The 12,799-nt window shown below is 46.5% G+C and overlaps 1 protein-coding gene across 1 annotated transcript; it reads right to left on the minus strand.

Annotated features, from left to right (window-relative positions):
* Window positions 1-5,791: 5,791 nt before the first annotated feature.
* Window positions 5,792-6,666, minus strand: LOC311245469 (uncharacterized protein; the record flags this gene model as incomplete). The annotated part of the gene is made up of 3 exons (XM_084335312.1): window positions 5,792-6,013; window positions 6,501-6,526; window positions 6,585-6,666. The coding sequence occupies 3 exons, from the start codon at window positions 6,664-6,666 to the stop codon at window positions 5,792-5,794; spliced, it is 330 nt and encodes a 109-aa protein (XP_084191438.1).
* Between the last annotated feature and the right edge of the window lie 6,133 nt (window positions 6,667-12,799).

A 12,799-nucleotide genomic window follows, 5' to 3' on the forward strand; every position in this document is an offset into this window, starting at 1 on the left:
TACCGAAGGTTCATCCGGAACTACAGTCAAGTGGCGGAGCCACTTACCAAGCTGACCTCCCCCGCTCTGCCGTTCGACTGGTCCCCAGCGGCATGTGCTGCGTTCCGCTCCCTCAAGAAGAGGTTCACTTCCGCCCCTATCCTGCTCCACCCTGACCCCAAGAGACAGTTCATTGTGGAGGTGGACGCCTCGGATACAGGACTGGGCGCTGTCCTATCCCAACGTTCTCTTTCGGACCAGAAGGTACATCCTTGCGCCTTCTACTCGCGTCGTTTCCTCCCTGCCGAGAGGAACTACGACACCGGCAATCGGGAGCTGCTGGCGGTCGTGGCTGCGTTGGAGGAGTGGCGTCATTGGCTAGAGGGGGCCGAGGAGCCTTTTACCATCTGGACGGACCACAAGAACCTGACGTTCATCCGCGCTACCAGGCGCCTCAACGGTCGGCAGGCGAGATGGGCCAGTTTCCTCAGTCGGTTCGACTTCTCGCTGACCTTCCGCCCCGGTTCCCGCAACACGAAGGCCGACTCCCTGTCCCGGTTACACTCCAAGGGGGCTCCACCCTCTGAGGACCCTACTCCCATCCTCCCGGAGGCCCGAGTGGTTGGAGCCATCACCTTGGGCATCGAGGGTGTGGTTAGACGTGCCCTACGCTTCCAGCGTGCTCCAAGCAACGTTCCGATTCATCGTCTCTTCGTCCCCGACTCTGTCCGGTCCCGGGTGCTGCTTTGGGGCCATACCAGCCGGTTCGCCTGCCACCCTGGCGTCCATCGCACGTTCTCCTTCCTGGCTCGTCGTTTCTGGTGGCCCACCATGCGGAACGACGTCAAGGAGTTCGTATTGGCCTGCGCGGTCTGTGCCCGCAGCAAGGCCTCACACCAGGCACCCTCCGGGCTCTTACAGCCACTTCCCGTTCCAAGCCGTCCCTGGTCACATGTGGCGCTAGACTTCGTCACAGGTCTTCCCTCCTCCCAGGGGAACACTTGCCTTCTGACCGTGGTGGATCGATTCAGCAAGGGGGTTCACCTCGTGGCCCTTTCCAAGCTTCCCTCGGCGGCCGAGACGGCGGACCTCCTGACTCACCACGTGTTCCGCCTTCATGGGTTTCCCCAGGACATCGTCTCTGACCGGGGGCCCCAGTTCACCTCCCAGGTATGGCGGGCCTTTTGCAAGGGATTGGGGGCGACGGTCAGTCTTTCCTCTGGTTATCATCCCCAGACTAACGGACAGACGGAGAGGATGAACCAGAGCGTGGAGTCTGCTCTTCGGTGTGTGGCAGCCGAGAGACCGGCATCCTGGAGCCGTTTCCTTCCCTGGGTTGAATACTCCATCAATTCAATGGTCAGTTCCGCCACCGGCCTCTCACCATTTGAGGTTTCCCTGGGCTACCAACCCCCTCTTTTCCCCGCACAGGAGGCGGAAGTGGCAGTTCCCTCCGTGCAGGACCACCTCGACCGCTGCCGACGAGTTTGGGAGATCACCAGGACCGCGCTGCTCCGGACATCTGAGCGCGCCTGTTGTGGTGCCGACCGGCGCCGGGTTCCTGCGCCGACTTACCTCCCTGGGCAGAAAGTGTGGCTCTCCGCAAGGGACCTCCCGCTTCGGTCCTCGGCCAAGAAGCTCAACCCCCGTTTCGTCGGACCTTTCGAGGTCCTGAAGGTACTCAGTCCGGCGGCCCTGCGCCTGAAACTTCCTGCGTCCATGCACATTCACCCTGTGTTCCATGTCTCCCGGGTTAAGCCCGTCTCCCTCAGTCCCCTTATGCCTCCAGCTCCTGATCCTCCGCCTCCCGTGTTGGTGGATGGTCACCCCCAGTGGCAGGTCCGCCGGTTGATGGGCGTTCGTCGGCGGGGCCGGGGGTTCCAATACCTGGTGGACTGGGAGGGTTATGGCCCTGAGGAGCGTAGCTGGGTCTCCCGGCAGCTCATCGTGGATCCCGGCTTGATCACTGACTTCCATCGTGCCCATCCTGACGAGCCGGGTCGGCCTGGTCGCCGGGTGGCTCCCGTGGAGGGGGGGGTACTGTGAGGTTTTTGTCCTTTGCTCACTTACTCGCTCTGTTCCTTTAAGCCTACTCGCTCTTTTCCATTTGTTTTCTGTTAATCATTTCATTCCCCTATTCACACGCTTCTTCCCAGAGACGTCGTTGATTGGTTCTCCCCCGTCCACACGCTTATCAATCACATCCCTCAGCTGTCACTGCTTGTCAATTAAGCATTCCCGTATTATTTATACCCCGTTTCCCCATTCAAGTTTTGTTGGATCGTTTTGATATTTCTGTTGCATTCGCCGTTCCTGCTGCCTGCTGTTGTTTCCCTGTGCTTTGCCTCCAGGATATTCAAGAAGCATTCCTCTTGGACACCCTTTCCCCGAGGCGACGCGCTCGCTCCATTCTGTTCCAACGCTCTTTACGCACAACGCCTGGGTGAGTTTTTTATGACTGTCTTTGATCCAATTCCGTTTTTCGTGTGTTTATATAACACTGAAGATTTCCAGCTTTTTATCAGACAGTCACTCACCCAGCGTTTAGCCTTTTTTGGATTGTTTCATTGGGATAATATTTTGGCCTAACATCTCCCACTGTGTGTTTACACACCGAAGATATTATCACATTGGATTTGTATTTTGGGACTTCGCTCACAGTGTTTATTTTGCACCGAAGATATCTATCACTTGGGATTGTGTTTGGAACGTTACTCACAGTGTGTATTTACACCGAAGATTCAGTCACTTGGATAACTCTGTTTTCGGGTACAAGTCACCTCTCCTGTTCACCTGCTCTGTTCCACCTGCACTCTGAGTTAACTCGCTCCCTCTCTCTCTCTCGGTCCCGCAACCACCTCGGAGATTCTGCCGAGAGAAGTCTGCAGAGCGGCTCTGACGTCAGCGTCTGCTTCCCCTGACTACCATCCCGGGAGAAGCTGCAGAGCAGCAGCATTCATCCTTGCTTGTATTCCAGTCTTTGTTTGAACTCTTCCCAGTCTGTGCTGTTTATTTAGTCTTAATAAACAAGCCCTTGTTTTTGGCAACTCAGAATCCTACTCTCTTGTGTCGTTGCGTTTGGGGTCGGTGTCAAACCATAACAAAAAGTATGTCTGTGTCAGTTAAAGGAGTGAAACTCTGGAACAATATACCGGATGAAATAAAAAACAGCAGGAGTATTTTTAAGTTCAAAAAGATGTTTAAAAACAGGGTTCTAGAATCTTATAGTAAAATGTAACCTACAATCTGTTTTTCTATACCATGAATTTTTGATTTTCCTATGTTGGCTTCTTATGTTCTTTTCAGGAACGGTTTTTGTTTGTTTGTTTGTTTTATCTTGCAAACTTTAACTTTTTGTTCTTTTCTGGATCGGTTTTTGTTGATTTTTGATTGTTGATTTATTTTTTTGTTTGTTATATTTTGAAAACTAACTTTTATTTTATTTAATTTTTTACTATCTTTTTTCCCCCTCCTCTTTTTCAGATTTTTCTCACATCCCACTGTTAGTTGTTATGCCAATTCCCAACTCCCTTCCTGGTTGTTGCGCACCCCCCCTACTGTTGGTCCGGGAGGCCGGAGACTATCACATGCTTTCCTCCGACACATGCGCAGCCAGCCGGCAGCCAGCCTGGCAGGGCAGATTTTCACTGGGAGAGTGTAACGTGTGGAAGGTCACACTACCTCCCTCCAGATCCTTCCTTCGCTGAGCAGGCGCCCCGACCGAACTGTAGGAGTATTTTTCTGTTTACAACACCCAGGACCCACCCATCAGCTTTCCGACCCTCTAATACTGCCAATTGTATTAGTACGGACGACCAGCCAAACTGAAAACAATGTGGAGAGCTGGGATCGAACACGCGAACCCAGCGTCTCCAGCATTGGTGGTGAGTGCCTTGCCCACTGCACCACCTGGCTACCCGAAAACTAACTTTTTTGAATTTGTTTTTTGAATTAGGGGTAGGTTGCTCTATAAGCCTTCGGCTTCAAACCTATCCTTTTCGTTTATTTATTTGTAAACATTCGAAATAAAATAATTCATTCATTCATATCTCCCGGGCCTTTCTGTGTGGAGTTTGCATGTTCTCCCCGTGCTCGCAAGGGTTTCCCCTCCAGATAAGATAAACCCAAAGGAAAAACATGCAGAACAGATGGCTAACGCTGTCGCGTCCCTGACGAAGATGGACAGGAGCACTTGGATTGGTCGCCGGGCGCAGCCCACGTCTGCTCCCAGCTGCCCTTGGGGGGGAAGGACGACGGGATTGGAAAAGTGCAGAGAGACATTTCATCAGTGCATGTGTGTGTGAGTGTTCCTGTGTGTCGCCCATCTCGCATGTGTGTGTTCTTCTTCTAAAAAAGTACATGGGGTTTCTATTTAATATACTGCAAACTGTGTTTGGGGACCTGTTCTCTTTATTATTTTCAAGACTACTTTCAGCTTAAACAGAACAACTGTTACAAAGGGTCAGATTAAACCGAATATATATATTTATTACTTGAGATATATTGTATAATATTTGTATATCCCTTGTATATTCTTTGTACATATACACGGAATATCCCTTTACCTAGGTACAGGCCAGACCATAATATTCGTTCTCCTATTGGACAGCGACCCCCTAGGCGCCAACGGCCATACCCCCAATGTCTAGTTCAAAGCCACAGCTAAGACATGTCTCAACATGCCCAGGTTTGCGCAGTAATACGAGACAGAAATGAGGTTGGTACTAGATTATTCACCTTACGTATAAATACGGCGCAGGTGGATACAGATGCACTTAGTAACTAAAAGTTGAAGCCTTCACCACGATACAACGTGCTGTGAAGTGGGCCCGTTTTGCCCCTAAATAGAGCCTTGAGACCGCGTGCGAATTGATAGCTAAAGTGTCAGAGTTTAACGCTGTATCGTCGAGTTCGACTTATTCTATTATAAAGTAATAGTCTATTATGTATAGTGTATCGTGCGGCTACCGTTCTACAGTGACCAGCATTACCACCGGTTCATCGTACCGAGCTAGTGTGCTTATCCAGGCTGGGCGGCCTAACCTTGTGCCGCCATCCGAGGAGTCCTAGACGAGAACCGTGTGGATATGTACACTGGATAACCTACCCGACGAATGCAGAGCCTTTTCCGGCTGGATTATATTGCTTTGGTACTGTGGCTGCTGGAGCAGAGAACCGTCTACCCCACTGCTGTGTGGGATCTACCCTGTGAGGAGCACCGTCGAGCCCGCCTCTAGGACCCAGAGGCTGGCTAGCTTTCATCCATGCTGCAATGCATACCGGAGTATAGCTGTTGCTTTGTCTAAGGACCAAGGGATTATTGCACCGTCTCCTGTACCTGGAGTCTCTTTATTCCTCGTTGATCCAGACTTTTGCTCCCGACAATTCCTCTCCCCTGCTGGCTTACAACCGGAGGGAACCCCCTTAGTATCTCCAGCTGACCTACGAGTGTGCCTTATATAATTCTTATGCTACAGGTGGTATTAATTATACCCATCGTAATCTGCTCATGGACTTACGCTCTTGACCTATTTAAGTGTTCTTCGCCATATAAGCGCGACTCATAATTCTCAATACTGTAATCTACTATTGCTGCTCTTCTAATAAATATTCTAAACAGGACTTTCTTTGTTAAGCCGTGTTATTGTGTGGGTGTTCATCATATATACCGTGTACTGTATGGCCAGTAATTAAAGTACATAACTCAGTAGTGGTTTAATGATACCATACTCTCAATACAGTCAGGGAATTGTATCCCTCAGTTACAACAACTAAATGGTTTATTTCCTGTATGAGTTCTAGTGTGTTTCTTTTATTGAACATTGAACCCTTTCCCACAAACTGAACAGCTAAATGGTTTCTCTCCAGTATGAGTTATCATGTGTGTCTTCAGATTTCCTTTATCATTGAACCCTTTCTCACAAACTGAACAAAGAAAAGGTTTCTCTCCAGTATGAATTATCATGTGTGTCTTCAGACTTGTTTGCTGACTGAACCCTTTCCCACAAACTGAACAACTAAATGGTTTCTCTCCAGTATGAGTTCTCATGTGTGTCTTCAGATGTCCTTTATCATTGAACCCTTTCCCACAAACTGAACAAACAAAAGGTTTCTCTCCAATATGTTTCAAGTTTCAAGTTTCAAGTTTCTTTAATAGTTGTCATACAGAAGTACAGAATACTTTTGTACAAAATGCTTCTTACTGTTGCGCTCCAGAGACTGTGCAAGACAAGATAAGTATGAAATAAAAACATAGTAAAATTAGAAGTAAAAAAAAGAGGTCACAGTGTTCAGTTTAGACAATGTACAATGTTCGATGCAGAATAGACGTAGTTACCATACAATATACAATACTGTGCAGTGTACTAATATACAATACTATATAGTGCAAGGCAGAAATGGAGTTCTCATGTGTGTCTTCAGATGTCCCTTTGTATTGATTCCTTTCCCACAAACTGAACAAACAAATGGTTTCTCTCCAGTATGTGTTCTCATGTGTGTCTTCAGAGCTCCCTTTGTACTGATTCCTTTCCCACAAACTGAACAGCTAAATGGTTTCTCTCCAGTATGTGTTCTCATGTGTGTCTTCAGATGTCCCTTTGTACTGATTCCTTTCCCACAAACTGAACAAACAAACGGTTTCTCTCCAGTATGAGTTCTCATGTGTGTCTTCAGATTTGCCTTCATACTGAACCCTTTCTCACAAACTGAACAACCAAATGATTTCACCCCGGTATCATTTTTTATGTGTATCTTCAGATCTCTCTTCTTGCTGAATCCAGGCCTGTTAGACAACGTTTGTATTTTCTGTGTCTTCTTTTGTTTTACTGCCATCAAACCTGGACCTCCACTCTCCTTCCATTTATCACTATCATCAGTCTCAGCTCCAGAACTGTCATCATCACCGTCATCAGTCTCAGCTCCAGAACTGTCATCAACACTGTCATCAGTCTCAGTTAGAGAACAGTCTGAAGAGAGAGGCTGGCTATCTCTAGTTGGTTCTAAATCACGAGCTGGATCTAAGTTACTGGTTAGTTCTGCTACTCCACAGTCCTCTCCTTCAGCTTCTGTTTTCATGTGTTCAGTTGAGGTGCTGGGTAAAGAGTATGCTTCTCTGTTTTTCTCCCTTTGGGTTTGAAGAGGCTGGAAGGACAGAGCGTTCTCTTGACCATCTTCACATTTCACTGGGTCTACTGTGATCTTGGAGAGATCAGCTTCTTCCAGCCCTTGATCTAGTTCATCTTTAATCTGCTCTGGGTCCCGGTTTTGGCTGAGTTGTGAGGACAGAGTGTTCTCACCTTCATTTTCACATTTCATAGGTTGTAAGGTCATCTTGGAGCCATCAGCCTCCTCTAGATCTTGACACAGTTCCTCCTGTTCCTCTTTAATCTGGAGGGGCTCTGTGTCCTGGGTTTGGCTGAGCTGTGAGGACAGAGGTTTCTCTTCATCATGTTCACTCTTCACGGAGACAGGAAGCTCCTCTCCCTCCTGACTGATCCAGAGTTCCTCCTGTTCCTCTTCCATCTGTAGGGGCTCTGGCTCCTCCTGGACCAGACTGGGGCTCCTCTCCTGCTGCTCAGGGGGAACCTCCTCTTCACAGACAGGGAGCTGTGGGGGGTCTGGAGGGAGGAATAATAATAATATGAATAACAAACAAAGATGCAGTAGATAACTCTGCAACTGAAAGTAGAAACACTATCGATCAATTATTGTTTGGCTACAAAACCAGAAAATCTCAATCATGCCTCGTCACGCTGTCAATCACAACTTGGAGGTTGATCAGATGTTGTCAGGAGGTGAAAATGTAAACAAACAGAGTGAGACTTGAGGTTCTCCAAACTAAACAAGGTAACTATGGATAGCTGAAATACTTATGGATTGTTAGCTTGACCAATTACCTTTTTTACTTGAGTTGGGGCAACTGTTGTAATTCCTACACTGTTCACCGGATTTAGATGCAATTACAGCTGGAAGTCTGCACTTGAAGCACACCTGTATTTCATTTCAAGTCCATTATGGTGTTGTACAGAGCCAGAATTAGTAAAATTGTGTCAATGTCCAAATAATTATGGACAGACTGTATAAAGTCAGAATATAAGCCCCAGGGGTGAATGGAGTCCCCCACCGGGTTTATAAAAGTGCACCTGATGTACTCAGATTCTTGTGGAGGTTATTGAGAGTAGTATGGGATAAACAGGTTATACCAAAAGCTTGGGTTAGAGCAGAAGGAATCCTAATCCCCAAGGAGAAAGAGTCCTCACTATTAAGCCAGTTTCTGACTATATCCCTCCTGAATGTAGAAGGTAGGGCTGTCCCCGACTAAGGATTTGGATAGTCGACTATGATTAGCCAAAATTTGCCATTAGTTGACTATTAGTCGACTAAAAAAAAAGTATATTTTTAATTTTTGTATCATTCCATTTGGGCTGTGGGGGTGCTTAATGGCTGAAGGAGTCGACTGAAGGCTTCTTGTCCTCTACAAAAGCATGCAATTGGTCCACTGATGGATACATCTTGATATTTGTCTAGTCTAGTGTGTTCATGGCGGCACGGTGGTGTAGTGGTTAACACTGTCGCCTCACAGCAAGAAGGTCCAGGGTTCGATTCCCGCTTGATGATGCCAGGTACCCAGGTGGGGTATCTCCCAGGCCTTTCTGTGTGGAGTTTGCATGTTCTCCCCGTGCTCGCAAGGGTTCCCCCCCCCCCCGATAAGATAAACCCAATGGAAAAACATGCACAACAATAGATCGCTAACGCTGTGGCGTCCTTGACGAAGACGGACAGGAGCACTTGGATTGGTCCCCTGGCGCGGCTCACGTTGACGCCTGTCTGCTCCCGGCTGCCCTTGGGGGGGAAGGACGACGGGATGGGTTAATCGCAGATACGAATTGCATGCATGCATCGCATGTGTGCCGATTGATGACCTCTGAGCAGGTCCTAAATTAAATTATTATTATTAGATGGGTGAAATCCTCTTTCAGTGCCTCTGTGCCTGTTTTCTTAGGCAGTTAGCCTCTGGTATGCGTGCCATTAGTGTTAGCCACGCTTCTAGGCCTCTTTTCTTTTCGAAAGAATGATTAAAAAAAAAAGATATTTGCATTCGACTAAGAGGTTGGCAGTCGACTACGGCTCCTTTCGACCGATTAGTCAACTAATCGACTAATAGGGGTCAGCCCTAGTAGAAGGTAAGATTTTCTTAACTGTAATGGCACAGAGGCTAGCAAACTACCTAGAAAGGGACAGCAGTGCAGAAAGCAGTGCAGAAAGCAGGAATCCCAGGGTTTGCTGGATGTATAGAACACGCAAACATGATATGGCACCAGATTCAATCAGCCAAGATAGAGAAAAGAGACTTACAGGTGGTATTTCTAGAGTGGTTGTTAACAAGAAAACAGTTAAATTCATCCAGAGGACTTTTCATGTTGATGATGGACTGACGACCATAACATCTGGCAATCCAGCTCGTCAAAGAAGCAAGCGAACTCTGCAGCACAGGAAAGCTCAGACTTCATAAGTTCGTCTCCAACAGGAATCAATACCAAAGGAAGAGTGAGCCGAAAGTGTCAACCTGGACATGGCTTGGAAGGGAGTGATAGCTTAGATATGCAGACTTGGCAGCAGAAACTGAACAGTGAGGATGTAAAGCTAGGGTTTGTCCGGCGGAAGTAGGATGCAGAGGATTTATAGCACGATCGGCTTCACCATTATTGGGAGAGTTGGGGATTCGTGGGCGGAGATTGAAAAAAGCGGTAAATGAGATGTCAGTGGATTTGGTTGAGAAGTAATGTCAGCTGGGGGCCAAAGGGTACGAGTATTGCTTTACTTCTCTGTTGTTGCTGTTTCATGTGTAATATTGTAGGAATTGTACTTTTGACATAGGATAACAGGGAGGTGAGGCGTGTGAATATCATGGAAAAGTGGGAGCTGGCATGGGGGGGGTGGTTCTGGGAGGCTGGAACTAACCGCTGAACCCGAGGTCGTGGGCCTAACTTGAAGAAACACCAGTGAAGGGAGGCGCCCACTTGATAACCCTGGTTATATCCTGACTCCTGTTGCTTTTTATTTATCTGCATGGTGGATTGTGATGGCCATTGGGTTTCTTCATTGAGCGTGGGTGTAATATAAATAATGTGTAAGAGTCAATTCACTGGTAAAGTGCCATATGTTATATTGTATGTATTTGTTTGGATTTCTGCCATTATATGCATTGTGCCTGCCAAGTTGGGTTCATGGCAGCAGTTCCCTTTGCTCACCAGTAGGTGGCTTACCTGGCTGCGTCTAGTTTTTTACCAATGGATTTCCAGTTCCGTGTTCGCGTTCTGCGATCTGATTGGCCACCGACGTTTCTGGTGCAATCTGATTGGCCACTGACTTTTCTGGTCATGTGACATGTGCGCCCAATCGCGTGACGCCTGTTTCTGCGCCCATTTCCGCCTCGAACAGCCAGCAAACGACCTAACGCCTAGTTTATCACTGGTTAAGCTTAGGCGACTCTTTCCAAGTTGGTTAAGGTTAGAGTTTGGAATCAGGGCTGGTGTTATATCGCCCTGCTCTAAGACAAACTCTAACCTTAACCAACTTCGAAAGAGTGCCTAAGCTTAACCGGTGATAGAAACAGGCGTCACACGATTGGCGCAGATGTCACATGACCAGAAAGGTCAGTGGCCAATCAGATCGCAGAACGCGGAACTGGAAATCCGTTGGTATAAGTAATCAGGCTACCTGGCTACTTAAAGTGTGATGGGACTGATGACATGCAGGTGTGTTAGTAATCAGGCTACCTGGCTACTTACAGTGTGATGGGACTGATGACATGCAGGTGTGTTAGTAATCAGGCCACCTGGCTACTTACAGTGTAATGGGACTGATGACATGCAGGTGTGTTAGTAATCAGGCTACCTGGCTACTTAAAGTGTGATGGGACTGATGACATGCAGGTGTGTTAGTAATCAGGCTACCTGGCTACTTAAAGTGTAATGGGACTGATGACATGCAGGTGTGTTAGTAATCAGGCTACCTGGCTACTTAAAGTGTGATGGGACTGATGACATGCAGGTGTGTTAGTAATCAGGCTACCTGGCTACTTACAGTGTGATGGGACTGATGACATGCAGGTGTGTTAGTAATCAGGCTACCTGGCTACTTAAAGTGTGATGGGACTGATGACATGCAGGTGTGTTAGTAATCAGGCTACCTGGCTACTTAAAGTGTAATGGGACTGATGACATGCAGGTGTGTTAGTAATCAGGCTACCTGGCTACTTACAGTGTGATGGGACTGATGACATGCAGGTGTGTTAGTAATCATGCTACCTGGCTACTTAAAGTGTGATGGGACTGATGACATGCAGGTGTGTTAGTGATCAGGCTAAATTGGATTTTAAGAGAGAAGCGCCTTTCTCAGACTCAAGGACACTGTACAAGGAAAGGGTAGAAAAAAAGAAAAGATTTAGAAAAAACAAAAGACAAAAAATTTAATTATGAATATATGTGTATAGTAACAACAGGACCTGTGAATGTATGGACCTCTGGGAATGTATTCTCAGTGTCAGATTGTGTATGTTACTATGCTTGAGTAAATTGTAATGAACCAAAGGAGAATATCAATTATTATTATTTATACGTTTTTTCCATCTTTGACGGTGAATAACACCAAGCTAACATTGACCAGACATGAGATTTACCTGAACTGATTTAGCACCTTCATGAGATCAAGTGTACAAAATATCTAAGCAAATTAATAAAGGGCAGATGATTTACAGGTTTTTTTGTAGATATAGTACTGGATTTTGCCATTCAGACACATGCAATTTGAAATGAAATGAATATAGAATATAAGGCCTAAAGATGACCGTATTATGGCCAAGTCATACAATGGATCGGATCCAATGGCAGACTTAAATCTGGATTTAGTACCACCAGGCGCCCCTGACAGGGCAGCAAACACGTGATTGAAATCTACTGTAAGTACAGTTACTTTTATATATGTCCATAGCTCCGCCATTTTTCACCAGATTGCGACATGTTTTTTGTAGACGTTCACAGAAAGGTAAAGAAATAATGTATGTTGTATTTAATGGCAATAACGTTCAGGTTTGTTCGACCCGTGAGATACAATCATGAAAATAAAGGTTTGATGATGATGATGAAAAAACTTTAAAAAATGATAAAAAAAAATAAAATAAAAGCTTAAACAGGGGCTGGTGTGAGCTGGGTAGTGTAGTTTTATGAAATTTCGTCCATCGAAAGCCCTGGGACTCCTCTATCTTAGGACTACAACGGCTTCATGACGGCGTCATTTCCTCACGTCTAATACATCTGATTTCCAATCCAATGATTTCAATAAACACATATTTCGCTAATAACACTTAACCCCTTAACACATTGGACGCCAGAGGTCGCTGTGGGCGCATGGCCGTTTGTGCCAGCGCTGTAATGAAATGGGGGTAGATGCCGGTGTTTGTAGTGCTAAAACTATATTAAATAGTATAGCTATGGATCTAATAACAACGTCGATTGTCAGTGAGTTTCTTCCGGTCAACATGCAAAAAACTGATAATTTTTTCATTCATACATTTACGTTTTATACCGTGGTGAATATATGAGTATAGTTTTAGAGTGATTCTGTGTAATCCCAGGAAACGCCACCAAACAGTGCTTTACTGTATTTTATTATAAATCGTGCCATTTCTCGCCTGGATCAATAATCAATCTGAAATCAATGCTAGATTATCGGTATTATGTTTCATCATTGATGCATGAAAGGGGGGGGGGGGGGCGCCCCTCCGTGCTTTGATCGCAACTAACGGGACACGGCACAC

This window comes from Notolepis coatsorum (genome assembly GCF_963971535.1).
Source record: "Notolepis coatsorum genome assembly, chromosome: 18".
NCBI lineage: Eukaryota > Metazoa > Chordata > Actinopteri > Aulopiformes > Paralepididae > Notolepis > Notolepis coatsorum.